This window comes from Symsagittifera roscoffensis, chromosome 4, assembly GCF_963678635.1.
Source record: "Symsagittifera roscoffensis chromosome 4, txSymRosc1.1, whole genome shotgun sequence".
Classification (NCBI taxonomy): Eukaryota; Metazoa; Xenacoelomorpha; order Acoela; family Convolutidae; genus Symsagittifera; species Symsagittifera roscoffensis.
In genome coordinates, this window is record NC_087065.1 from 43,990,266 (window position 1) to 44,017,406 (window position 27,141).

Genomic DNA, 27,141 nt, shown 5'->3' on the forward strand with positions numbered 1-27,141 from the left:
TCCCAACCCTGTAGTTGGGTGCTGTCAGAGTACTTTCAAGGTTTGCAAATCTTGCCTCCAAATATGACTGCTCAAATCCTTGTAAATTTCGAGATGTAACGTGTGTTATGATTTCCTAATTTTTTTAAAAAAAACTTAGATTTTAAAAAATTCAAAAGGTTTGAAATTCCTAATCTGGAAGTTGGGTACTGTTAGGCGACTCTCAGGAGTTTCAAGATCCAAATCTTGCGCCCAAATGCGACTGCTCAAATGCTCTCAGTTTTCGAGATATGACGTTTTTGTGATTTTTCAAAAAACTTTCAGAAATATCAAATTAAAAAATGTTTGTCAAATTTTGAAATTCCCAACACTCTGTTTGGGTGGCTGTCAGAATATTAAGGGGGTTGCGAATCTCACTTCAAATTTTGACTGTTCATATCTTACGATATTTTATGAGATATGACGTGTGTTGTGGTTTTATCAAAAAATTTCAGAAAACTTAAGTTTAATTTTCTTTTCAAATTTCAATTGAATTTTGAAGTCTTCTTCCTTGTAATGGGGGAGGGGACTGTCAGAGTGTTTTCAGGGTTTGTTAATCTTGCCTCCAATAATGACTGCTCAAATCTTTGTCGTTTTCGAGATATGACAATTTAATCTTTTTCTTCAAATTTTGAAATTCTTCACCCTTTAGTGGGAGCTGCCAGAGTACCCGAGGGGTTGCGAATCTCGCCGCCGCATAAGACTTCTCAGGACTTTTTAATTTTCCAGATGTGATGTTTTCATGGTTTTTCAATTTTTTTTTTCGAATTATAAATTTCAACATTTTCTCGAAATTCTTAACCCTGTAGTTGGGTACTGTGAAAATACTCTCAGGAGTTGCAAAATTATCGTCCAAATGCGACTGCTCAAAAAAATTTTATTTTTCAAGATGTAACGTTTTTTTGCATTGCAAAGTTTTTCAAAAAACTTAGATACAAAATTTTTAAAAAATTTTAATGTTTTTTTTTCAAAATTTCAATTTAAAAACTCAAAGAAAAAATTTTGAAATTACGAATCCTGTTATTGGGTAGTGTCAGACTACACACAAAGGTTCTAGATCTTTTTTTTAATATATATGCGGTTTTTTTGAGTTCTCAAAACTTTGAAGCACCGGAGGTGCATTACACGCTAGTTTTATGGATTTTTTTTTTACTTTTCTGCATCGCAAACGGTGCATCGCTAAGTTTTTAAAAAATTTTCTGTGGAAATCCAATATATCAGCAATAATTGTGTTACGACTGATACGAAGTCTTACTTGGTCTCCAATTTTTAGTGGTTCACTAAAGAAATTGCATTAAATATGCAGGGCTCAAATAATAATTACTATAAATGCAGAAGCACTTTTGAAATATGTAGTTCAAAATCCATTCCAGTTCGGAACATTCACTGTATCAAAGTCCGTTCCAGTCCGGAGCATAAACGATAAAAAAGCACATCAATCATGGGTACACTCGGCTGAGTTTAGTTTAAAGTGCAAGTTGAGTGCAACCGTTTCCGCTGCCTTTGCTTCACTTTTGGGTTAGGTTTAATTAGTTTTTGTGTTTATCTTATCTAGAATGGTCGCCTTTGAACAAGATTGAAGCGAGATGCCATTTAGTATAATTGAAATTTTATCTTCAGTTCTCAGATCTGCCATTCATAGCCCAATGTCGACTGACGGCCCTTCTGAAAGATGACATTAATTGACCGTTTGAAAGGTAAATGCGAACTAGAAGTACCGAAAGCAAAAAGAAAAGAACGGGTGGCATTGGAACTAAGAGCGAAGTGGAAGTCCACTCATTATTCAACTCCGTCCCTTTTTTGTAAAAGCGATGAGATAACTGTGGTCCAACAATGAGGATATTAACAGTTAGAATTAATACAAGCTGCCCCGCGGCCAAATCCCGTCTTAAGGACCCCTCGCGCCCCTTTGTTAACTGGCAGTGCGGGGAACAAGGGATCCCTAATCTACATACGACAGTAGTACTATCTACCCTTATAATCAGCTGCCTAGACAAGCATCCCGTAACTATGTGTACTAAAATAACTCTTCTTTCCACTTCGGTGGTTTACTTACTTTCAACTATCTTGTAGACCATGATAAGTGATGTGAAGCTATTAGTTCTGTTTAACCAGAGGGTCGCTTTTGCTTCGAAATATAAAGTAATTTATCGCTCTTATACCGTTAATCCAAATAAATACTTCAGGGCTTTCTGCCTTCATTAATTGTTCAATATCGATTTTTGTTGTTGTTCGAGTTAAATCTTTTCTGAAATACATTATTTAGGAACTATATGCGTCAGTTTATTTAGGAACTATAAGCTTCCAATATGCGTCAATTTTACTTTTGCGATGTCTTTTTCTGAATTATCCAAACTTCTTATTTCCCAAAAAGCTACCGGAGTATCGAAATTTTAGAAAGTCCAAACGCGGCGGTCCATAATTCCAATTAGTTCGATTTGAAATTGAAAAACGTAAAACGAGCTTGTTTTGATTTAATACCTTAAATGTGGATTTTAATGAAGAGTAGCTTTGGTGAAATTAATGACATCGTGTTTCAAAGGTATTTTTCACGCGGAAGTGTCTCTTCTTGTGCCAAATGGGATGGATGGTCGTCTTTAGCACGTTTCCGTTCTGATATATTATCATGTTAACACTCCTTTTACGTTCCCACTTATCTACAACTGATGAGAACGGCAAAAACTGACATACAACCACTCCTCGTTTGATTATATCGTCTTCACTGTCCTCTTTGGTATGATTGTTGGGTCCCTGAAAAAAAGCAAGTATGCAATTTTTGAGAAAATTTCAAAAACAAGCGAACAAATTCTAAACGTGTTTCCGAACATTTTAAGCACAAAAATTCCTTCAGGGGCCATCTAAATTTTAGGTACCCAACCATCATACTTGTACCTCACTGTTTAACATTGTTCTTGTTATTTTGTCAATAAGAAAAGTTCTTCTTCGAATGTAGTGGAACTGATCAGTCCTCGCAATGGAACTCGATTCATCCGTTAATATTGATGATTTCAAAGCTGGCATCATTTTTGAGTGCAGTAGAGAGGTTAGCCATGCCGGTGACAAAACAACAAAACCTGACCGCAATTCAGTTTGCGCGTTTAGTCATGAGACAAGCTGGCTGCCAAGTATTCATTCAGACTGTTACCTTGTGGAGCTGCCCATCATCAATGGTGGTGTTTCATCTTCGTCTCTCGACGGTAAGACGAAACTGGACCCATAGATAAATAATTTCCTCAAGTAGAAGCTAGTGAATATTGGATGGGAGGTCCGTAGTTTTTTCCGTTATAGCGAGAAACTTGAAAGCTTTTTTTATTGCTCGTGAATTTATACAGGCTTTTTGTTGTTCTAAGTGAAATTGTGAAAAATGCCAGTTTCGATTTTTTAATTTATGTTTTTTCTTAGCTTTCATGGTTGATTCACGCAAAATTATCATGTTTAGTTTATGAAAACGATATAAAAGCTAATTGCAGTGCTGTACATGTAGCTATCTGAAGATATGTTTTATCTCATGATCAAACTTCATTATTACGCCAAGCTCGGTTGCTCTGTGGTAATGATGTGGATTCCATATACAAGTCTCTTGGAATCCGCATAATTGATCCTAAACTCAATAGCTTTTTGAAAACATGAATTTAACAGTGGAATCAGAGACAAACCGATTAAGCATGATGAGTGAAAACGAAGCTATTCTTTTTCGTTTGTCACTAGATTTCACGGACAGTAAACAAATTTTCTGTTTTTTCTATAGGCATCCTTTGTTCTCGGATTCCAACGACAAGTGATTCTAAAACATGACAAGAATTTGTATGTGGAACTCAAAGGCGGAAAGCGCAATTGGCGTTTTCTTATGAAACCCAACTTGCTGTCGTAATGTTGCAAAATATTGAGTTTTGGTTTTACTTTCATAAATGGTTTATCATTTGAGTTCAACTCATCAGAGGTAGGTAGTGATGATGCTCAATTAAATCATTTGTTTATCTTTGCGATTAGCAAGGGTATTATAATCGGGTACTAAACTTTTTCCGTAAACAACTTTGCTAACAGATTTTGCTCGTGTGATATTACGTGCTGTCATACTATTTGGGTAAAATTTTGGACTGGCTCATAAGAATTTGCGATTCCTTGGAGTTACTCAAACTGAATGAATTTTCGCCCTGAAATGGGTCCCGAGCGGTTTGGAAAATCTGATCCTAATCTTCTCAGCCAATAAGATTAACTCTGGGTTTAAAAGCAAAAATCTCTGGGCTAAAAGCGAGTTTTTTTGACAGGAAACAAAGTCGTGAGCCCAATAACAATGCAACTTTGAATGAGTATGAGAGGTTGTTTACTTGAAAAAATGTCTTTTTTTAAGAGTCGATGAACGTAGTGAAGACTCTTTTATAGGTTTTGGTTCTTTTTTCGGTTTGGTTTTTTGCGGTTTGGTTTTTGAATTTTTTGAATTTCAGTTCATTTCATTTGTTGAAAAAGGCAAGCTCCACTATCGAACAGCAAAAGTGTAACGGTCATTAAAATGTGATTGATTGCTTGTTTCGAAAATAGATTTACCAGCGGAATAAATTTACCCACTGATCTAGTTTTTTCTTATTTTGGGCTCACTTCATCAAAAAACTGTCAATCTAAAATTGTTTAAAAAATTCAAATAGCTCTAAAGCCAGTTGTTTTTTTCTTCGAAATGTGAGAGTTGAGATTTTTTTCACTAAAATAGTCACTATTTTTTTCTGTTTGGTTGCGTTTATTGTTTCTTCAAACTGTGTGTTGGCTTTGTTTGCTAAATCAAAAACGTGTCAAGTATAGCGTGAAATTCATAGGCAGAACAAATAAATAGTTATTGCTACAGATTTGAGAAGGTGGATTATTTTTTTAATCAAAAACGTGTTGGATGATAAATTATTCTCGAAATTCAAACAGCTGAAGTACCAGTATCTTGGCAGAGCTTTGATTCTGCGATCTATCATTTGGGCTGTTTCAACTAGCAGGAAAAATTATTTTTCCCAAACGCGAATATATCTTTTTAAATCCGGTTCACACTTACAATATCAGATGGTGAGTGTCATGATTAGCGTGCAATATTTGTCTTGCGGGTCTTGAAAGTGAGTGGAAATTTTGTCTTCGGATGCGTTCTAGTTTTTGTTGTTCCGAATTTTGAACGGGTTTTTAAAACTTTTTTCCGCGCAAACTCAGGCGCCTTAAGCAACATCAGAATGTGCCGAGGGATATATGGTATTAAAATCCTCTCTCTCATGATTCGAAGGACAACAGAAAAATCCAAAAAAAGTTTCGATTCTAGTAAAACTGACTTGAAATTTTCTTTTCACTCTAGTTTCAAGGGGGCGTGTAATGTTTTTTATATGAAAATCGTTTACCTAAGGTATTAAAAATTTAGTTTAACCAAAGGAAAACTAGTCATGGAAAATTCATGTAGCGCTTCCCTGGCATTGATTTGAAAAAAAGTTTCGTTTCGTTATTCATCTTTAAAACATAACTCCAGTCCATTGCTAGTTTTTAAGAATTCTTCTAGTTTTGTCCCTGCACTGTGCACAAAATGGCCTAAATCTGAAAAAAAAATAGATTTTTTTTGTCTAGTTTAACAGTGGTCGGAACATTGTGTGCTTTTTGCACAACAACCGGCTGCTCTTCATACAAATTGCACTGCTTGAAGTTTTTGTAAATGAGGCGTTGCACTCAAGCGTGTTCCTTGTTATTTATAATAGGCCAGGAAGAAAGTCAATATACGATGTTAACCAGAGTGAATAAATATTCGAGCAACTATCAATTAGTTGATTATCATTATTTACGCCTGCGATAAACAAGGGTATTGCATCCCGGTACTAGACAATTCTCAAGAAGTTAACATCAAATGCTCTGGTAATAGTATGGTTAGTGTACTAGTTGCTTAAGAGATTTATGTCTTGAGAGTGCGTTAAGAGCTTTTCAATGCTGAAATTTAAGTTTTTTTCAATTCTGAAATTTAAAATTAGATTTTGTCGCTGGAGGGCCGGCTTTTATTCTATCGGCTTTTTACCCTATTTTTTGTTGGTTGTATATGGGAGTAATTGGACTCTCAAATGATAATTACAAGGAATCCAAATCAATTCTGTAGACCCTACCTGATAAAAACGAAAAAAAAAAAAACTAAAGATGAAAGTTTTTCATTTTTAGTGATTTTTCTTCGTTCTAAAGTTTTCGCATTGTCGCTTTTGGTTGGGCGATTGGCGATCCTTATCATATTTTAGCGTTGCTTTCAATTGATTTAATGACTTTGTCGCTCATTTTTTATATACTTTTTCTTATTAAGTGTTTCGTCAACAACTTTTGTATTTTTCCATTGATTTCTAGCCTATATTGTCCAATTGCGCGGGTTCTTTGTATGTTTTGTTAGTTTTAAATTTTGTTTTCTCTACGAGTTCTTGGAAAATCTTTTTTTACTGTAAACTTGTCGTTTTCTGAAATTCGACTTCTGGAAATTGGTTTTTGTTTTCGGCTTCAAATTTTTTGTATGCCTTTTGTAGTTCAGGGAAGGAATTTTTTTGATTTTTTGTGTGCGTCGTTTGATTATATTATTTTTGGAGCTTTTTTGTGAAAAATTTTGTATTATTTGAATTTTTTTTTGAAAAAACAGTCATTTTCAGTCGTTTTTTTTTGTTTTTAGTTGAATTTTTTTTTTGGTCTGATTTGTCTTGGCTATTGAAATTTTGTAGTAAAATTGTTTAGTATGTCCATATCTTCGTTTTATTAAGTGTCAATGAACGTATTGAAGGCTTTTATATAGGTAGTGATGATTTCAGTTGTTTTAGCAAACTCGATCTTAGGTAGTTTGACTTTTGAATTGTTAATATGTTAATCAAGTTCATTTTCTCAGGTGAAGCCTTAAAATTTATTCAAGCTCAAATTGGATTTTTCGCGGTTTCACTTTTGATTTATTTTTATTTTCAGGTATTTTCTTTTGCTATTTTCAGCAAAAGTGTAAGATAGAACAGCAAAAGTCACGAAAAATATATCGACTTCTAGTTTCGACAGTGGATTTTATTTTTCAGATTTCCCTGTGGATTAAAAAAATCAACTATTGATATATTTTTAGAATATCAGTTGGAGTCAGACTGACATTTTTGCCCAGATGATTTTTTAAAATTTTTGTTGCACCAATGTAACATTTTTCTAGTTTTTGAATTTTTTTTTTACTGACCAATTTGTGCAATGCAAGTGGCGCGAAGCTTAACATCCGTTAGGACACCTATACAATAAAAGTTAGTTTTATGAGATGAGTTAAGATACGATTTGCGGTGCGTGCGAATGAAGCAACACATTGCTGCAATTTATGTTACGATTCTCATTCAAGGTGTCTGAAGCAAGCTTTATTAGCAATATTGATATTTTTAAGAAAATTCAATCGAAAAAAATGAAAGTGTTTTAACTCTTCCTTTACATGCAATGTAAAGTAAAATCCAGATACTTGGTGTCTGCATAAGCTTTATTTGGATCAATTAGTGTGCTGTACAACTTGTAAATATCGAGGACATTTTACCAGACTCTGTAAATCACGCCGTAAAAATATAACAACTTGAAATTATTTCTGAGCCGGGTTAGTTCGCCATGTGCTAGGCACTAAAAGAAAACTGGAAGTTTTGAGCGCGTTTATTTTTCATAATTGACAGAATTGGCAAGTTTCCAACCATATTTGCACGACTAATCACTGGTGAAATGATTTTGTGCATTTGAGTTCAGGGCATCGATATCTTTAGATGGTAGAAAGAAATTGCAAGAGATTAATCAAAAGTCTGAATCGGGCTGAATAATAAACATCACTCCGAGCATAAGTTTTCCAATGAATACCATTTCGACAATGAATAGACCAAATTGTTCATTTGCAAACTCCTGAAATTTGACGTATTTCTTTAAAGCCAAATCTGATCTGAAGGTACATTTATTTTTGAACAGCGTTCTTTGATATCTAGATTGAGTTGAATGTGTTATTTCAGCAAAAATGTACATCATTCCAGCGAAATTGTTTTTTGTTATCATCGAAAGTTGAATGAAGAAACAAACAGCTGATACTAATTTTCCGTACCTTATCCGGAAGTAGATTCAATTGCATGAGAATTGAATTTTGATCTTTTTGGATTTTTTGTGGGTTTTGTATTCGAGCGGTTTCTCGCATGTCTACGTCTTTGCAAATTGAACGTAAGTTTAATTTTGTATCGGAAGTGGTGCGATCACCGCATCGTCTCTGTGTTGAAAAGGAAAACTAACACTGAACACCACCAGCTGAATGGCACTTAGAGTTATTGACAAGGATCGGCGGAGTAGCGGTCTTAGTATTTTAACCGCGTCGCCGGCCTATGTCTTGCTCCAGTTATATATTTTTTGTTCACTTGGTGGCTGAACACCATTAGTTTGAGGATATATTTTTTCAGAGTTTCATTTTATCATATTACTTAGTTTTAATATACAAATTCAGTTTTACTTACCATCAATGACCGCTTGGGTCTCTGTCGTTCTAATTTGTTTTTTTTTCAAGTTGTAGTTAAACAGGTGCAGTGTTACCAGTTATGCGTCACGTGAATTTAATTATTCGCTGTTTCTCGAATTAGTTTCATGCTGATTAGCATGTCAATTTGACTGCTAAGAAGCATTTTCGCTTCGATAGAGTCTGAATATACCTTTTGCCTATCCCCATTTTTGTCTCTGCCTTTAATTATAGTCGAAACGTAGGCATGTCAATGTTTGAGGACCGCCCTATTTTTTTTATTTTATTAGGAACTCTGAAATGAAGCTATCACTCTTGATGGTAATAAAAACTTCGGGTTCACCAGTGCTGTAAATCAAAATAAGCAATTTTGTTCTATACTTCTGGTCGTTGAAATGGTTTTATTACTCTTTCAGAAACTCACTAAGATCTAAGCCTCATAAAAACCGACAATCCTTAGATTATTTGAAATAGAAGCAAAACTAATTATAAAATTAATTCTGTTCCACCATAACTGATATCTTATTGAAGCTTTTAGATTTTTCTCAGTTTTCACAATCGAAACCAAAGTATCTTAAATCGCCAAAACTAATATAAAGTTCGAATGCAGGGCTTAAGCGCAGATTAAGTTCCCATCGAGAAGTGCGATTGCAAGGAATGTCAAGCTTGTCTCCATTACTGCGTAAAAAATAATTTTTTCTCAAACCACTTTCAAGTTTAAAGTTGACCGTGAAATATCTGTTAAAAATTTGGGTTAAATAGTTTGAAATATATAATCAGTTTTTGTGTTGTTACTTATTCAACAAGTTTAAAGTTGACCGTGAAATATCTGTTGAAAATTTGGGTTCAATAGTTTGAAATATATAATCAGTTTTTGTGTTATTTATTCTGCGTGCGCAGAAATTTTTCTTGGGGGGGGGGGGGGGGGGGGGGTCGGTTTTTCGAAAAATTTGACCTTTTTTGAGTTCGATCAATTTGATTTTCCGAGCTCTCCTAAAATAGTATAAGTACCGTATTAAAAAAAAATTCTGCGCTGCAGGCAAATTTTTCAAAAAACAGGCAAAAAAAGGCGTTTTTAGGCACTTTTTTGGAAAATTATGACGAAAAAATTATAATTCAATAGGTTTTCTCTCAAAATAAATAGTTTTCGTTCTTCTTAAAACAATGGAGTGGGGAGGGTTTTTTTTTCTCTAAGATTTTGTTCTTAGTTCAATTGAGAGGAAGTAAGCAGAGCAAAAAGCTGCTAATCAAGCTATAAAAAACTAAAAAGCTCGCTGCTGTGAAAAACTAGTTCCTGAAGCTTCAGTTGGCAGATTCTTTAAATAAATTTTTCTCTGCCACAAAAATTTCAAACATAAGTGGAAGAGAAAAAGACAGTTATTGTTGTAAGCTTGTAATGTTTTGCAATCGGGTATTAAACTTTTTACCGTTAGAAACTATGCTCAATGAAGTTCATGTTTCAATCTATCTTTCTATTATATATATTTAAATGCCGGTTTCACTAGCTCGCCATATTCAAGCTTTTTCAAGAGATTATTTTTACATAATACGTAGGGTTTTTTGCACTTTTCAGCTTTATCATTTATTGCTGTTTCAGAAAAGTTTTTGATTTTCCAGTTCGAACTCAGTGTTTATTTCTCCAAATTTGAAGATAGCTACCCAATAGTGCGATGGTGTTAGGGTTCACCCGCAATTTAAGAGTTTGGCTTAATCAATTTGAATTCCTCTCAGGGTACTCTCAGGGGTTGAAAATTGTAACTGCTCAAATGCAGGGTTTTCTGAGGTGTTGCAAATCTTGCCATGACTGCTAAAATCTTATTAATTTCCAAGATATGGCCTTTTTCATGACTTTTTCAATAATTTTCAGAAAACTCAGATAAAAAAATTTTCATCAAGTTTTAAATTTCGAACCCCGTAGTCTGGAGTTTTTAGGGTGCTCTCAGATAAGGCAAATCTTGCCTCAAAAATACTTCTCAAATGCTTTTATTTTCCGGGATTTAACGTTTTTATGATTTGTTCGAAAGTTTTTAAAAAACAGATAAAATAAAGGTCCCCAAAAAAGAATATCACAAACCTGTAGCTGGATGCTGTCTGGTTAGTTTTAGGGGCTGCAATTTTTTTCCTTAAATGTGACTGCCGAAATCCCTTTAGTTTCCGAGATCTGACAGTTTTTCTATATTTATAAAAAATCGAAATAAATTGAAAAGCAAAAAGTTTATTAAGTTTGAATTTTCCAACCATATAGTTGGGTGTTCTCTGGGTAATCTCAGAGGTCGTAGATTTTGCTTCCAAGTTTGACTGCTAAATTTTTCTCAGTTTCCGAGATAAGCCGCGTATGTTTTTTCGAAAAAATTTCAAAAACTCAGATATAAAACTAGACTAAATTTGCAAATCTAGACACTATGCTGGACTACTGTCAAGGTACTCTCGGGTGTATATTTAGACTCGAAATATACCTTTTTACTCTCCTATGTATGTTTTAATGATGCTTTTTCAAAATTTTCAAAAGTGTTCGTTCCAAAAATTTGAAATTTTCGACCCTTTGGTCAGGTGATGACAGGTTACTACCAATCACCAGCAGTTGCAGGTTTGGCCTCCTTTCTAATTTTATTGCTGATTTTTTTTTGAAGTTTTCGAACTTGAATTTTTTTGCGACGTCTAATTAACCTAAGAAAAAAATATTTAACAAGAATGTCATTTATAAATTTAGTGATTTTACAAAGCAAATCGTTTCATTTTTTGTTTTTTAAAATATAAAGTACTGTTGTGTACTGTAAACCCTTTTCGGGTTCTGTTTCTGAAATACGAAGATCTGAAACCCAGTAATTTTGGAGATTTGGCCCATTTAGTTTTGAAAAAAAACCTTAGTTGAAACTTTTTTTTATCGTTCAATCTATTACATATTTAAAATTGGGCTTCACTATCTCGCCATGTTTAAGCTTCACTATCTCGCCATGTCCAACGTAATGTTTTTGCATGTTTATACGAAAAAAAAATTTCACAATTAAGTTTGAAACTTTTTTTATCGTTCAATCTATTACATATTTTTTTACGGTCAAGTTGAAACTTTTTTTATCGTTCCGTCTTTTACATAATTAAATGTGGGCTTCACTATCGCGCGATGTTTAAGCTTCACTATCTCGCCATGTTCAACGTAATAATTTTGCATGTTTAACGAATGAATTTTGTCACGATTAAGCTGTATCGTATATTGCAATGGTTGAGAATTTTTTTTGCTTTTCCAGTTGTTCATTTCACCCAGAATAAAATTAGCAAATCAATAGTGGGATGCTGTCAGGGTTCAACCAGGGTTGCGAATTTGGCCTACATTTATGATTGCCCAAATGCTGTTAGTTCACGAGATACGACGTTGTTTGTGATTTTGTTCGAAAACGTTCAGAAATTTCAAATTAAAAAATAATTCACCAATTTTTTCCCCCAAACCTTAAGTTGGGTGCTGTCAGAGTACTCTAAAGAAATGCGAATCTTGTCTCCAATTATAACTGCCAAAATCCTTGTAGTTTTCGAGATATGACGTGTTATATGATTTCTTTTTATTTTTTCAGAAAACTTGATGTTAAAAACTCAAAAGATTTAAAAATCATATCACTGTAGTTGGGTATTGAGAGGGTACTCTTAGGAATCTCAAATTCCAAGTCTTGCATCCAAATGCAACTGCTCAAATGCTCTTAGTTTTCGAGATGTGACGTTAATGTCTTTTTTGAAATTGGTCAAAGAACTCATATATAGAAAAACTTCACTAATTTGAAGTTACCATCTCGATAGTGAGGCTCTGTTAGGTTACTGTCATGAGGTGCAAGTTTTTCCTCCAAATTTGACTGCCAAATCTTGGTAGTTTTCTAGATAAGTGATTTTTTGTGATTTTTCAAAAAAAAATTGAGAAAACATGAATTTAACTTTTTTCAACATTCGATTTTCCTAACCCTGTAGTTGCGGGCTGTCAGAGTACTCTCATGGGTTTTGAATATTGCCTCTGAGAATGACTGCCCAAATTCTTTTAGGCTTCCAGGTATGACGTTTTTTTATTATTTTTTTAAATTTTCACAAAAATTGAAAAAAAACTGAAGTTTCTAAACCTGTAGTTGTGTACAAGGGTTACAATTCTTTTGTTCAAATGTGAGCTCACAAATGCTTAAAGTTTTCGAGATGGGACGTTTTTTGACATTTTTTTCAAATTTTCCGACGTTTGAAATAATCAATTATGCTATTAGGTGCTGTCAGAGTACACTCAATGGCGCGGATCTTACTTCTAATGTATGTTGTTTGTTTATGAGTTGTCAAAACTTCGAAGCACCGGAGGTTCGTTACACGCTAGTTTTTGAAATAAAAAGCGCAGTTAGATGTCACTGTCTTTCGATACAGTCGCATTCATTTCGTTTTTTTCCCTTAATCTATACTATGTTGAATGCCTGTGAGACGTATCTTGCCATGATAAAGTGTTTTTTTTGCAACAGTTAACGGCATAACGTATCTATGTGAGGTTAAGCTATATCGTATACTGCAATGCTTGAGTTTTTTTTCGATTTTCCAATTTGAATCTAGTGTTTGTTTCACCGAGTTGAAATTTAGCAACACAATAGTAGGATACTGTCAGAGATTCACCAGGGGCTGCCAATTTGTTCTCCAATTGTGAATGCCCAAATCCTTTTGGTGTACGAGATACGACGATTTTTGTGATTTTTTAAAAATTTTTCAGAAAACTCAATTTTTAAAATAATTTACAAAACTTGAAAATCCTGTAGTTTGGTGCTATCAGAGTACTCTCAAAGATTGCGAATCTTGCCTCTAAATATGACTGCTCAAATTTAGTTTTCGAGATATGTTGTGTTGTATGATATCTTTTTTAGTTTTTCAGAAAACTTAGATTTTAAAAAATTCATTTTTGAAATTCCCAATCTTGTAATTGATTACTGTGAGGATTTTCTCGGGAGTTTCAAGATCCAAATCTTGCGTCTAAATACGACTGCTCAAACCTTTTTACTTCCCAAGAGGTGACGTTTTTTTTCTGTCATTTTAAACATTTCAAATAAATTAGATATAAAAAACTTCACAAAATTTAATGGGGTTTATCAAAATTTGATTTAAAACATTTCATAGAAAAATCTAAGCAAAATTTGAAATTGCGAACTCTGTTATTGGGTGCGGTCAGAGTACACTCAAACGGTGCAGATCTTTTTTCAATATATGCGGCTTTTTTATGAGTTCTAAAAAATTCCAAGCACCGGAGGTGCATTACACGTTAGTTCTTTTTATAAGCAGTTTTCACGTGTATTAATCTTTTTGAAGCCAGAGTGACTACTTCGTCACTTTTTAAGTGACTAGTAGTTTTTGTCGAAAGTATTTCAAAGTCACTTTTTTGTGTTTTTTTAAACATTTTGGAAGTTTTTTTAAACATTTTTAACATTTTAAAGTTTTTTTTATTATTTTACTGTTGCAATCGGGAGTAATCCGATAAAATTTGTTCAAAATTCCACTTTTTTATGAGGCAACTAGGATGCTATGGCTATTTTACGAATAAAAAGAACTGGTCACTTTTTTGTCTCGGCCGAAGTGGTCACCCTGTTTGAAGCACCGGAGGTGCGTTAGACGCTAGTTTGCATTATTGTTAAATCCAGATGATTATCTGTTAAGGTGCACAGTTGACGTAGAGCTAACTCCTGCGACTTGTCCGCCGTTGGTAGATAGTTTGAGTCCCTGCGGGAACTTCGAGCAATTTGTTTTTTATTTTTTTTTATTCGGCTCAATATATTTCAGTATATGTTATAGAGGATAAGTCGCCTCGCATTCCGTCCTTTTCGTTTTTTTTAGTTAAGTTTTTTAGAGCTGAAAAGTTTTCACGTTGTGTTCCTCAAAATAAACTTATCTCAGGTAAGTCGCAAATTTTTGAAGACTTCGTTTTTTGGTAGACCATTGCGTTCTTTTTGCAAAGATAACTGTAGAACGCTACACCATGAAAATTTTTTAAGCTTACTTTGAGCCTCCTTCCCAACGCCCAAAAATTACGTGCTAGTCCTAATTAGCGACACCACATTGCGGAACAGCTTGTATCTTAGTCATTACCTTGGGGATCAACGGTTTCAAAATTTCGAGGAAATCGAACTTAAATTGACCTCTGTTTGATTTTTTTCTCGCTAAATCAGAGTTAATAATATATAAAGTGAATAAAAGAGAGGATGAGAGAGAGGATGGGACGACGAAAATAAAACCCAATTCGACAATAAACGGTATTACGATATTCTTTTTGTAGTTTTCTTATTAGTAGCAGTTTAAAATGAAGCAAAATTATCTCGGATGAGCAGCTATCGTAATCCGTTTTGCTTTATTTATGACTTAACAATGGGAGAGAGAGACAGAAAAGTGGAATAAGTTTCTCCGATTCAATTTGTAAATCTTCTCTCAATAATTTAACATTGAAGGAGGCTCGGAATGGACAGAAAACGGAATTGCCGATCCGCAAGAACCTGCACACTACCAAAAAAAAATATTATAATCAGGATAGATGGTTACTGTTTAAGTAGCACATAATGTTCTGATCACCCTGATTAAAGTAAATATATTTAAAAATAAAAATAGTTCAGGGCGAAAAAAATAATTTTTTCTAGTTCAGGGCGAAAAAAATAGGTAGCGCAAAAACTTCAGAACGAGACGTATTTTTAGCTAAAATAGCGTAAAAATTTTACATTAAAAAAATTGAGTGTCATCCAAATTGAGTTTTGTCTCATTTAAATTCGTGAAATTTTGTCCAAAAAAATCTGAAAATTTCAGATCCATTTTTTGCGACACTGCGACAACTTTTTGTTTTCGTTTTTTGAGCTCAGTTTTCCATTTTTACTGATGATTGAGCAAAATAAGTTGATTTGCTCTCATACTCGATCTATTCATCTCTTATACATTTTACTACCACGGTTTACTGAGATTCAGAAACGTGGTCTTCCTCAGTCAGATTTTCGGGGATCAACCGATTAACGTCAAAAGCAAATTTGAAAAATAACCCAAGCAACGAATTGGTCATGCTAATTTTTTGTTCAGTCACAACCAGAGATTATGCACTGTGCCCGTCCCAGCCGCAGCTGATTATGAAGTGGATTGTTCTGTGTTGTAACGCAGGGTTCAAAGTATGTAAGTGCTTCGTACCCTGAATACCAGTGAATAGAGAATGCATGGTGTGCGCCTTTGTGAAGTAGGTGAATTGGGGAGAGCGCCTAATTATCGTTGGTGTCAAACCTGCCCTTGGGTATACAATTTCATTTCTCTCTTATCCGCTTCCGCCTTCAATCTGCCTGCCCCATTCTGACTATTTCGCCCCCAATTTTTGAGATAATTTCCCTTCGCACCTTTATTAGATCCTCCTGTTAATTTACCTTTTTTCTTTTTTCTTGCACACTGCAGATTATATCTTATGAGATCCGATTTAAACTCACTTACTTCGTGTTTACTGGTTCTTTTCAGATGTAAATGCACCAAATGTGTAAGATCCATTAATTAGAGTAATTAGTGTGAGATTAAATAAGACTTATTGGAACTTAGAATTTCTAACCCAATTTTTTTTATAGTATTGCTAGCAATTGTGATATCGTATATTATTTCATAAGAATTTAACTTGATTGTTTTTAGCCGTAAATCAATGTAAGTAAAATATTCATCGGATTTTTATCAAAGTTTCTAAAGATATTACATCAGTCAGTTTTTAAGAAATAAGTTCTAGAACTTTGTAGAATACTGTACCGCAATCAACTGGCGTGTTATTAACTGTTACGATCTCCACAGTTGGGTAGAAGGTTCGTTATGTGCGTGCTTTTTTGCGCAAAATCTAGTACCACAAAAAAGGTCAGATGAGATCGATTTATATATCATCTCAAAAAATATACCACAAAATGTCAACTTTCTGATTTGTTGAACGTTTCTTGGACTCTTCCCGATAACTATCCTGTCAAATCTAATATCATAGGTCAAATCAACAAAACAGGCTGTTGGAAGCTTACTTTGAAATTTTTATTATGCTCAGTTTCTTTTACATAAAAGTTATGGCCTTCAAACAAGTGAAAGTTTTAAAGCTTTGACCGTTTTTGGAAGTTTTTTTACTTAACGCGAAAATTACCGTGCCAATTCTCAGGTTAATTGTTTAATCGATAAGCTTGATTTTGGGAATCTTCTCTAGTTTACCGGCCACTACCTGCTTTTAGCAGAAAAGATTACGCATTTCGGAAGATCGTAGACCGATCTTAGACCGACTAAGTTTTTGAATTTAGACAGTTTTTTAGAAACTTTTGAACTTTCTCAAAACTACCCTATCAAATCCTAGATGAAATAATCAATCGAAAAAAGCGCTTGCGCGCTTGTTTTTTGCAGGAGTGGTTACATAATGTTTTGTAAGAGATTTGTTTTGTTATATCTGTGGGAAAATTCCAAAATCTAAAAAGTTTCACTCTTCCTGCAGCAGTAAAGCAAATTCGAAAAATGTCAAACACATACCTCCAGCTTTAGATGGGCTCTATGTGTCCTTCATTTAGACATACGAAAGTTTGGTTGACTGAGTTTTTTTAACATAAATCATTTTTTTCGATTTTTTTTCTACTGATCGAGTGCTTTATCGCAAGTGGTGCGATGCTCCGCTTCGCCTCTGTGTGAGAGTGGCAAGTTTATCCGGCACAAAAATCAAATCCAAATGAAGTGAGGCCAAATGTTTGTTCAAATTTTTGCTCAGCACAAAATATATCAATTTATGCTTGAAATTTAGAATGGTGGTTTCAAATTTTGTTCTTTTTTCTATGTATGCTGTGGTGGCTTTTTGATTCAGACCAATTCGGACCGTTTCTCCAATATTTGATATCACACGAGAGTATACTGTGCGCAATGTTAAAATTGCTGTAATTTCGTTGCTTTTAATGGAAATTATAGAAGGCTCTGAAAAGGATGAAAAGCCAGTACATAGCTAAGGAATCTACCATACAAAACATTAATATTTGACATTGACAGTCTAAAACTTCGTTTATTTTAATTTTTTCGCCATCAACTGTTGGATACCATTTATAGGGCAGTCGGAACTATCAGGGCTTTGCACTGATATACGAGAAGTCTTATTCTGAATTTCGTAAAATGACGGCGCAGAGTAGACTGGCAAATATGTTAGATCTCCATGCCAACAAACTTTGTGGTCATTACTTGCGTTTGACTTTTTGCTTCCGACTTTCGAAGAGACAACATATTTAGAGTTATGAACTTAATGAACAGCAAAAGTGTAAAGTTCACGAAAAACGTGCCCGACTCCTATTTTTGACTATGGATTTTATTGTTCAGATTTCTCAGCGGAATTGAAAATTTATCAATTGAATCTTTTTTTTTCAAATTGGGTTCATTTTATCAAAAAAATGTCAATCATAATTTGCTCTTGATTTTCAAACAATTTTAAAGTAATATATTTTTTAAAATTCAAAAATTGGAACTTTTTCTGTAAACTAGCCGGTTTTTTTTTCCGATTTCTTGCGTTGGTTACTCGTTTCAACTGTTAGCTGGCTAAAATTTAATCCTTTTGAAGCGTGAGCGGCAAATTTAATCATATCAATTTGAACTGAAATAAACAGTTTGGGGGAATAAATTTAAGAAATAAAAACTTTTGGAAAGCTCAAAGTTTTCTCTTTTTTTTTCGAACAGCTTATATAAAGTTTCTTCAGCAAAATGTTTTTGATTGACATTAGAGGACAGTTAGAACATTCAGGGCTTCGCACTGATACGAGCAGTCTTGTTGTTCCGACTTTCGGTACGAAAGTAACGGAATATTTGTGCTCGGGGTGGGTTTTTTTTCTTTAGACAAATTTCGACTTTTTAACTAGCCATTTTTGACGAAATTTTTTTATATCATTCAAAAGATATTGTTGTCCTGAGCTTAAATTTGAAAAGATATTTCACCTGTGATCATTTTTCGTAGAGTTATGAGGGTTTAAAGATTGCCATTTTGGTCATTTTGATCAATTTGGGACAATTAACGCGCGATATAATTCGCGCTATTAACGCGTAAGCGGAGATTTAATCCGTCTTATAAATCGTTCCAAATTGGTTGAACGAAGCTTATTTGCCATAATTGATTTGTTACAAGGAACGAAATCTATTGTTTTGTACTTTATATGGCGTGTGGGGTGATGATTTTCATAAAAAATTTCAAATTTTAGAGAAAAAAAAATTTCATTTTATTTTATTTCATTTAATTTTTTTATGCTATTACTGCTGCTCCATAAACCTTAAAAGGCAGTCGGAACATTCAGGGCTTCGCCCTGATACGAGCAGTCTTGTTCATTTTGAATTGAAAAATATTTGATTTTGTTAATATGCGTTTCTTTTGCTTTAATGTTTGTTGGTTGATCTTGCTTTCATGTTGTCAAAGTTGAAAGGCTTTAACAGAAGTAAACTAAGAAGTTATATCATTTGAAGTGAAAATGGTTAGGTAAAATAGTGGAAATGTTTCAAAAAAACTTATAGATGTATTGAAAATCGTTTGATCGCAACATAAGGCTTCTACGTCGATCAGACCTTACTGTCATTGTAAGTTTTTACAAAAACCTCATAGATCTTTCAATGACAGTGTTTTTATGAAAGAAGCAAACTCAAGCGAAGCTTAGGTTTTTTTGTCTCGGATGCTAGCGTTTTTTGTCTACAAGTCAGGTAACCAAAAAAAAATCAAAAAAAGCATGAAGCGATTTTCTATAAAAACTGTTTCCTCGAGAAGTTTCTAACCATGACAGAAGTCTTTTTTAATCGCAAAGTGAGGACATGGCTAGAAATCGTATATCTTGAAAAGATAAGTTTTTCTGGAAATGACTTAGGTACCCGTTACTGGTCGCGTATTCTGTTTCTTCTCATTAGATATCAAGTAACCATGTAAAAACGACTAATGAGTTCCTTCCTTTTGGAACTAATGCTTGTTCACTTGCCCCGTCACGACGAGAGAGGAAGTTAAGTTATATGCCTCCTCCTCGAGGCTGATTTTTTATTACTGTAGATGTTACCAAATTCTAATTCCCACTTTCGATCGCAAATAGCATTAGCTTATGTTATTGAAGTGGTTGCAAGTGGTATTTCTTCCTTCCAACAAGCAGTCATAAGCGAGTTTGAGATCATATGAAAATTAAATATTTTTTATTATCCATTTTTGGCGTTTACTGTTCTTTTTTGTCTTTTCCTCGTCGTGTTTATTCTTGCATACTTGTCATGTAGTTTTTGATTTTTAAGCTGAACCGTTGCGGTGTGCAGTCGAGCGTCTTCTATTTCTTTGTTTTTCTCTTTTCACTTTTCACTTTTTTATTTTTTCTTTTTGTCCAGTCAAAAATACACTATACCACCACTCACTTTTTACAATACCAACCAGAGACATACTAAGGCAAGTCCAATCATCCGATAGTTCAAACATCCGACGAGAATTTACGTTAGATATCTGACTACATAAGAGTTATGCATTATTTCTATATAGAAGCGCTCTAAGAGAATAGGCGCAGAAAATTTACCGATTATCGAATCAACATTGATTTTTTATGTTAACGAAGAAAGTTTTTAAACGAACCTGATATTTTGAATTTAAAGCTCATCATTTTTTTTTTGAGTTTTGAGAATTGTTTTTTAGGCTGTTTGAACTGTTATTCCAGTTTTCGGCTACTTGGTCTAATTTTCCCGGTTTCGGATGTTTGAACGGCACCCTGCTACCTACTAGTGACGACGCAGCAGATATTCTCTTCTCCGTGCCGGTTACTCCGACCTACTGCCTCCGATATAACTGTAACTCATGGAGCGCAAACTGGTTAACTAGGGATGGATATAAATACCAATACGTCGCCACTTTAGTTATTCTTTCCAGCTAAAGCTCAGCACAACACATGTTTCTTCTAATACCATCCGCCACATCAGCCTAAAGTGCGATTCATTTTAGCAGTCTGATCCCATTGAATGGATGCGCTGTTTGAATCTATTTTATTAAATGCTCTGCTAGGAAGTCATGAAATAATGTTTATTAGTACTTATTGCACAAAGATTTAAATAAAACCCCTAATTGTTCAATATGCTGAGTACCTTGAGTTCGCCATGCCTGTCTCCAGTGGAACAAAGGTCTCTTCTTACTCTCAGACAACCTGCTATTGTGTCCCAAGGGGAGAAGCTTGAATTAATTGTCTGGTTCAAGTTCAGGTAAGTTCTCATTAGTCAATATCACAGTTCTATCACTATCCGATCGCTCACTTATTATTTTCCCATTGCCCAAAAAAATTTAATAGCTTCCAACCGACACTTTGATTTTATACCAATATAGCATCAATGCATTATGTTCCTTGTTTCTTCCTATGTCTGATGATACTTGGATTTTGGATATTGATTTTTGGAAATCAATATTCCGTTGGGCAGTTTTTCTTTGAATTTTTCTTGCTGTACTTCGAATATTGCTAGAACATTTTAAACTCATTTGCACGGTACATCGAAAACGTGGCGAAAAAGAAATCGGTCAGCTTGAATTGGAACCTGTTCAGCCAAGCATTATATTCAGCCAGACAACCAATAATACCACTGGCTTGATTATATTGCGTATGATGGTATAGGAAGTTTAAATAGAACTTATTGCCGAATTTTTATTGTTTCAATTTTTTAAAAATCAAATAACAATAAAATGTTTTTTTTTTTGCAAATGAAAGGAAACTTTTTGACTCAATTTTTTTGGGTGCTCTCGGTAATTTTCTCTGTTTACAAGTGCAAGCTTGCGAACGTAATGTATTAGTACGATTATTTTGTTTTTTTCCAACCTAACTCGCAAATAGAAATGCTCATTTGGTGGCCTTTCTGCTATAATCACGATCTCTAGCATTAAAAATTTCATATCATCTATTGTCTGCTTTATTTGTGGCTAGTGTTTGCGGAGTGTTAAGTGTCCGTGGATGGCGTGAGGTTAGGGCGTGAGATTTTCAACCTCTAGGTCGCATATTTGAATTGCAGAATATTTTTATACTAATTCTAGGCTTATTTCGACTTTTTCTTGTTTCACTTTATAGAGTTGTTTTTTTGCCGTTTTCTCGCTAGTGGTTGCGAAGCTTCGCCTCTGTGTACCAAATTGCCACTAGTGTAAAGTTGAATGACATCTAAAATGCCGATATTAAATAGTAATGGACGTAGTGAATACTATTTAATATGCTGAGTACCTTGAGTTCGCCATGCCTGTCTCCAGTGGAACAAAGGTCTCTTCTTACTCTCAGACTATTAAAAAATCAAAAATTGTAACTTTTGATTTAAATAATGAAATTTACATTTCCCATACAAAACAATGCACGTAACCAATTTTTAAAATTTTCTGAAATCAAGATTTTTTAATACTCTTATAAAATCTTACAAAACAAATGTAAATTTCATTATTTAAATCAAAAGTTACAATTTTTGATTTTTTAATAGTCTTATAGTAAGAAGAGACCTTTGTTCCACTGGAGACAGGCATGGCGAACTCAAGGTACTCAGCATATTAAATAGTATTCACTACGTCCATTACTATTTAATATCGGCATTTTAGATGTCATTCAACTTTACACTAGTGGCAATTTGGTACACAGAGGCGAAGCTTCGCAACCAGAATATTTTTATCTTTTTAATAGATTTTTTAATACTCTTATATAGGTGTTGCTGATTTTTTTTTGTTTGCTTTCAGGAAATTTGTTCACGCTCAGCTTTTTTCGCGGTTTGAATTATGGTTTCTTTTTAAGTTCAGTACGTTTCTATTGTTAAAAGAAAGGAAAACTCCACTATCGAACAGCAAAAATATAAAGGTCATAAAAATGTGATTGACTTCCAATTTCGAAGATGGAAATTAATTATCAGCGAAATAAAAAATTTTGTCTATTGATCCAGTTTTCTCAAATTGGGCTAACTTTAACAAAAAATTGTTCATAATAAATTGTTCTACAAATTCAAATTGCTTTAAGGCCATCTATTTTCCCTTCGAAATTCAAAAGTTGAAGTTTTTTGAAAAAACAAGTTGGTTTTTTTTCAGTTTTTTTTTTTGCTTTTATTACTTTTTTCCTGCTGTCAGTTGGCTATGTTTTTTTTGTTGAGCGAAACATAAAGTTAGCCAATATAAAGTACTAAAAAATTTATATAAAAAGCAAGTATTTTAGTTAGGTAATGTAAAGTGTTTTAGGATTTAATGGGACCTGTTAGTTTGACTAAATGCAATTTAGAATATTATTGAGTCGTGCTTAAATACTTCACCTTACGAGTTGAGCATCATATATCCTAAAATCCTATATATCCTTAATCCTATAATTGCAAATAATTTATTTCAGCAATTCCGCGCACGTGACAATTTTCAAACTTATCAGAGTTTTACCAAAACTGATAACAGGTGAAAAAGTAATCGAGTTTGGATTCGGGGATTCCATTCGATATCTTTAAAAACTTACAGATATCGTAGAGTTATAGAAACTTTCCGTCAAAAACTATTTTTGTGATTGCCGAAATTGGCCTAAATGTAAAACCCAACCATAAGTATTCCAACCTGATAAAAAGTGTTCAATAGTAGCTCTATGTAGAGTATAAAGTGAGGTTTGGACTATGCGTTATTTTGTCTGTCTGAAAATTAAGTTTTATGAAACGTTGGTTCGGGCAATTTAGTCAGTTTTAGTTTGCTCTTGTCTGTTTATGCTTCAGCGGAAGTAAGTGGGAGGAGAAGTTAATTATGTAAAAGATATAACAAAAATAATGTTTTCTTTTGATAAAATTGATTATTTCAAAATGTATTCTTCAGGCTATGGAGCAAGTTTTGTTTCGAGTTCTTCTGCCTAGTCATCTCAGCATATCTTAGGTTTGAGTTAATATCTAAGTTGTTCCTTGATTTCAGAAAATTTTAAAAATTGGTTACGTGCATTGTTTTGTATGGGAAATGTAAATTTCATTATTTAAATCAAAAGTTACAATTTTTGATTTTTTAAGACTCCAAAATATTAGTTTATTATGTTCTTATTTGGTGAATTGTTTTTCGCAAGCTTTTATCAGTTTACTTCTTTAAGCAGATATTTGATTTTCTTGGCCTATCATGTTTTTTTTTACTTAGAAAATGTCTGCTAAGCCTTATCTAAGGCTTATAAAGCTTCAAATGTCTTCTAAAACTTTATGCTCTACTAAGGTCTAGGTCACTTTTGTGTTTATCAAAAAATGAGCCGTGTTGATTTATTATTCTGACCACAGGAGGAGTTTTGTAAATGAGGAGGAGTTTTGTACTCAGATGTCCTTCAGCAATTATGTTCTCAGTAGTTCGATCGAGATTCAAAATTTCTGGTGTAGATGGTAATTTGATTGTGCATTTGGACTTTTGGTTATCGTTTGGCAAATGTTTTAGATTTCGTTTCTGTTTTGATGACTGGGGCGTAAACTGTTTTTATTTTTACAGCTCAAATTTTTTTTCTGGATCAAAGGTCGTCTACCCAACTATTTTCTTCTTAGTTACTGCTTTATAAATTTTGTTTTCCTTTGTTTTAACGCTGGTGATTGTGTTTTCAAGCCGTTTCCTGAAATTGAACCGCATTCGAGAAAAGTTAAAAATTTTATTTGATGTTTTTCTCTTTTTTCATTTTTCTTTCCGACTTTTTTAAGATGTTTTGTTCGCATTTAGTTTTGTATCGCAAATTGTATTTATTACCGTTTTTGCAGTGATTGTGCGTATTAAAGGACTACATAGGCTTGCGATTAGCAAGCGTTATTAAATCGGAATATAGGTTAACAACTATTTGAACAAAAGCAGTTGAATCTTTTATGATGCCGCTATGCTGCTGGCATGCTCAATTTCTTGAAAATTCAAGTTTAACTACAGGTACTAGTTAATGCTGGTAAATGCTATATATAGAATGAAAGAGTTCTGATATTCTTTTTCTGCGGATTTTTCGGCTTCATGGGTGTCGACTCAAGCTCTGTCGGTTTAGTTTCCAGATGTGTAGTCAACTTTGCATACGCTTTTTATATAGCTATCGTGAATTCTTGTGGACGTAAAAGAAATTTTTTTCAATATGCATTTTTTGACGGAATTTTGAAATTTTTTCAGTATGATATTTGACTAACATTTTTGGCTGAGTTTCAGCGTATTGGCTCTCGGCCATAATTCTGCCGGCTTTAATATTTACCGATTTTTTTCTTTGAAGGTCCGATCCGGTAGTAATTTTGACATCGATAAGACTCTGTCACCAGTTTTTGAATTCCCAGTGTCAACCTTACTAGAACCTTTCAAAAATTTAAATAAATATAAACACGAAATATATATATTTCGTTTTTCCTCTTCCTTCAATTTTGAAATTGTTCAAAGTTCTGTTTGCTAATTTTTGAGAGTCATGGTGCTTTTTCCTATAATTTTTGTTTCGCAAGTGGTGCGAAGCTCAGCTTCGCCTCTATGTGGAAAGCTGCAAGCTAGTCATTATTCTGAAAAATTGACCAAGAAAATCAAAAACGTAATGAATGGAGCTTTTTCAGAAATTATTTTTTTCATTTCATAGCAAATATTCAAAATATCCCATTTTTTAAAAAGTTTTCCTTCGCTTTGGTTGAATTTTTCAATTGAGCTGGCTTGAATTATAATTTTGATAGTGAGCTGATAGATCCGTTTTTTTTTAATCAACGCTTATGCATTTGTTTTCACAGGTGTTGCCTCTGTGTAAATAAAGTTTTGTTTTTCAAAGCCTTATATATATCTATATATGTATATAAGTATATATGAACAATTTTTTCATAAAAGGTTTTTTAGATACTTCTAAGAAAAAAATTGTTCTGCAAAAGGAGACGACAAATAAGCTTTGAATAGAATCTAATTAAAACATCAATCAACCGTTCATATGGTTTTAAATGAAAAATAAATGAAATGAAGAGTCAAAAACAATGAGTCAAAAAAGCAACACTGAGTTAAAATTTTAGATTTTTTTCAATCTATTTCAAGGATAAACCACATTAAGTTGAAAAACTATATCGTTTTGTTTGTTATTCAATTAATTTTTAAAGGATAACTGGCATTAACCGGCTTACCTTTTTTCATCGGTTTTTTGTTTTGTTGAATGAGTTTCGCCTAATGTTTTGATAGTTTTATTAAATAGTCTTTTGCACGCGAGAGGCTATTTCTGTTGCTTCAAGTGATTGAATTGAATTTTTTACCTGGTGGTCAAGGCCGGAATTTTGATTGGGTAGCCCCTATCTCTGAGCTTTCAAATTCTGATGGAAGATACGTTTTATATGATTGTCGAGCTGTATTGTTTGGTCTACAAGTGTGAAATGGTGAGATACGAATGGTCTTGGTGGTCAATAGTGCTCTAAGAATGTGCACATATTTATTTATTAGGATAACCTGAAGTCTGAGTAGAGAACACTAAGCTGGACTTGCGAACAATTTAACTCTAAATCTGATGCAAATGTGATGGTACTTATTGGTAACCTTAGTAGAAATTTGGGCAGTTTGGCTTCTTCGCCAGATCAAATCTCTAGATTTTTGGCGATTTCAATAATCCATTCAATTATAAAAACTGCAATAAAACGATACAACTTGAAATGTTCACTCATGAGTTATTTCTTGTACATCACGTAAATTCAACAACACTCTAGAAAGAAAATATTTTCGGTCTATTCATTACTCAGTCTTATCTCAATTTGAAGGATCCTGAGATGGTAACATAGCATTTTACTGACCACAGTTTTTTGTTCTTCCGTTCGATTATTTCGCCCGAACTGTCCCAGCCTGTTTCTAAATTTTGTCTCAAAATTTCCAATTTAATGTAGTCGAACTTCGAAACTTTGTTTTTCCGGAAAAAAAGAGAAATGCTGTTATAGAAATTTTAACTAGGACCTTTGACGATCACGGGCCAGTGATGAGCAAACTTCTTAAAGAAATTCAAGATTTTTCGATTCGAAACTTGTAGCCTTGAAAAGAAAAAAGCCAAAGTTCAAACTTTTTTATCGCAAGAACCGTACATGAGAAAACTACAAAAGAAGACCTTGATCCAAAAGCACGATTGCCTGAAATTATTAAATTGCGACAAATCAGAGCCTGCTGTACCCGGGTTAAATGCTGCCAGTTTAACTGAACGGCTTAGTTCTTTTTTATTGAAAAAGATAATAGACGACGAATTAAAAGCTGCGAAGGAGTTTCTAACAAAAATGAACGGCTTTCCTTTACCCTCGAACATAGAACAGAAAATTGAAATAATAAAAATTGAACTAGCCACAATCAAGGATGTGGGCGAAGCACTGGCTTATAGTTCCTCGAATTCTTCCCTGATGTTGTTTTGGTGTCCCACTCTTTAACCCTACGATATTTAACCCCCTCTGTTTACACCCCATATATCATAACCCCGTAACATGATAACCCCACAACAATTTAACCCCCTTTTAATGACGATAATTTGTTTCAAGGTTAAGTTGTTTTTTGCGCTCATTAATTAAAGATTTCCACAGAGTTCTGGTTATCTGAGTTGACAGATTTACCGAACGCTTGCATAGAGAAAAGTATATTCTCGAGCAGTTTCAAATTATTGGAAATGGATCCACTTCTGAAAAAGACTTTACTTATTCTAATCTATTGTTCCTTGTCGCCCCGTTGCTAACCTTTAATTTTTTTCGAAAATTTTTTGAGGGAATTTTTTTTATATCCAGGACGT

General features: G+C 33.7%; 1 protein-coding gene across 1 annotated transcript in view; it reads left to right on the forward strand.

Annotated features, from left to right (window-relative positions):
- The first annotated feature begins 2,933 nt into the window (after positions 1-2,933).
- The window catches only part of LOC134843714 (transmembrane protein 94-like), a 74,982-nt gene continuing 50,774 nt past the window's right edge, over positions 2,934-27,141 (forward strand). Inside the window, exon 1 of the mRNA XM_063859959.1 lies at positions 2,934-3,215. Within this exon, the coding sequence (XP_063716029.1) occupies positions 2,993-3,215 (223 nt within the window). The 5' untranslated portion in view covers positions 2,934-2,992. The remainder of the gene's footprint in view (positions 3,216-27,141) is intronic.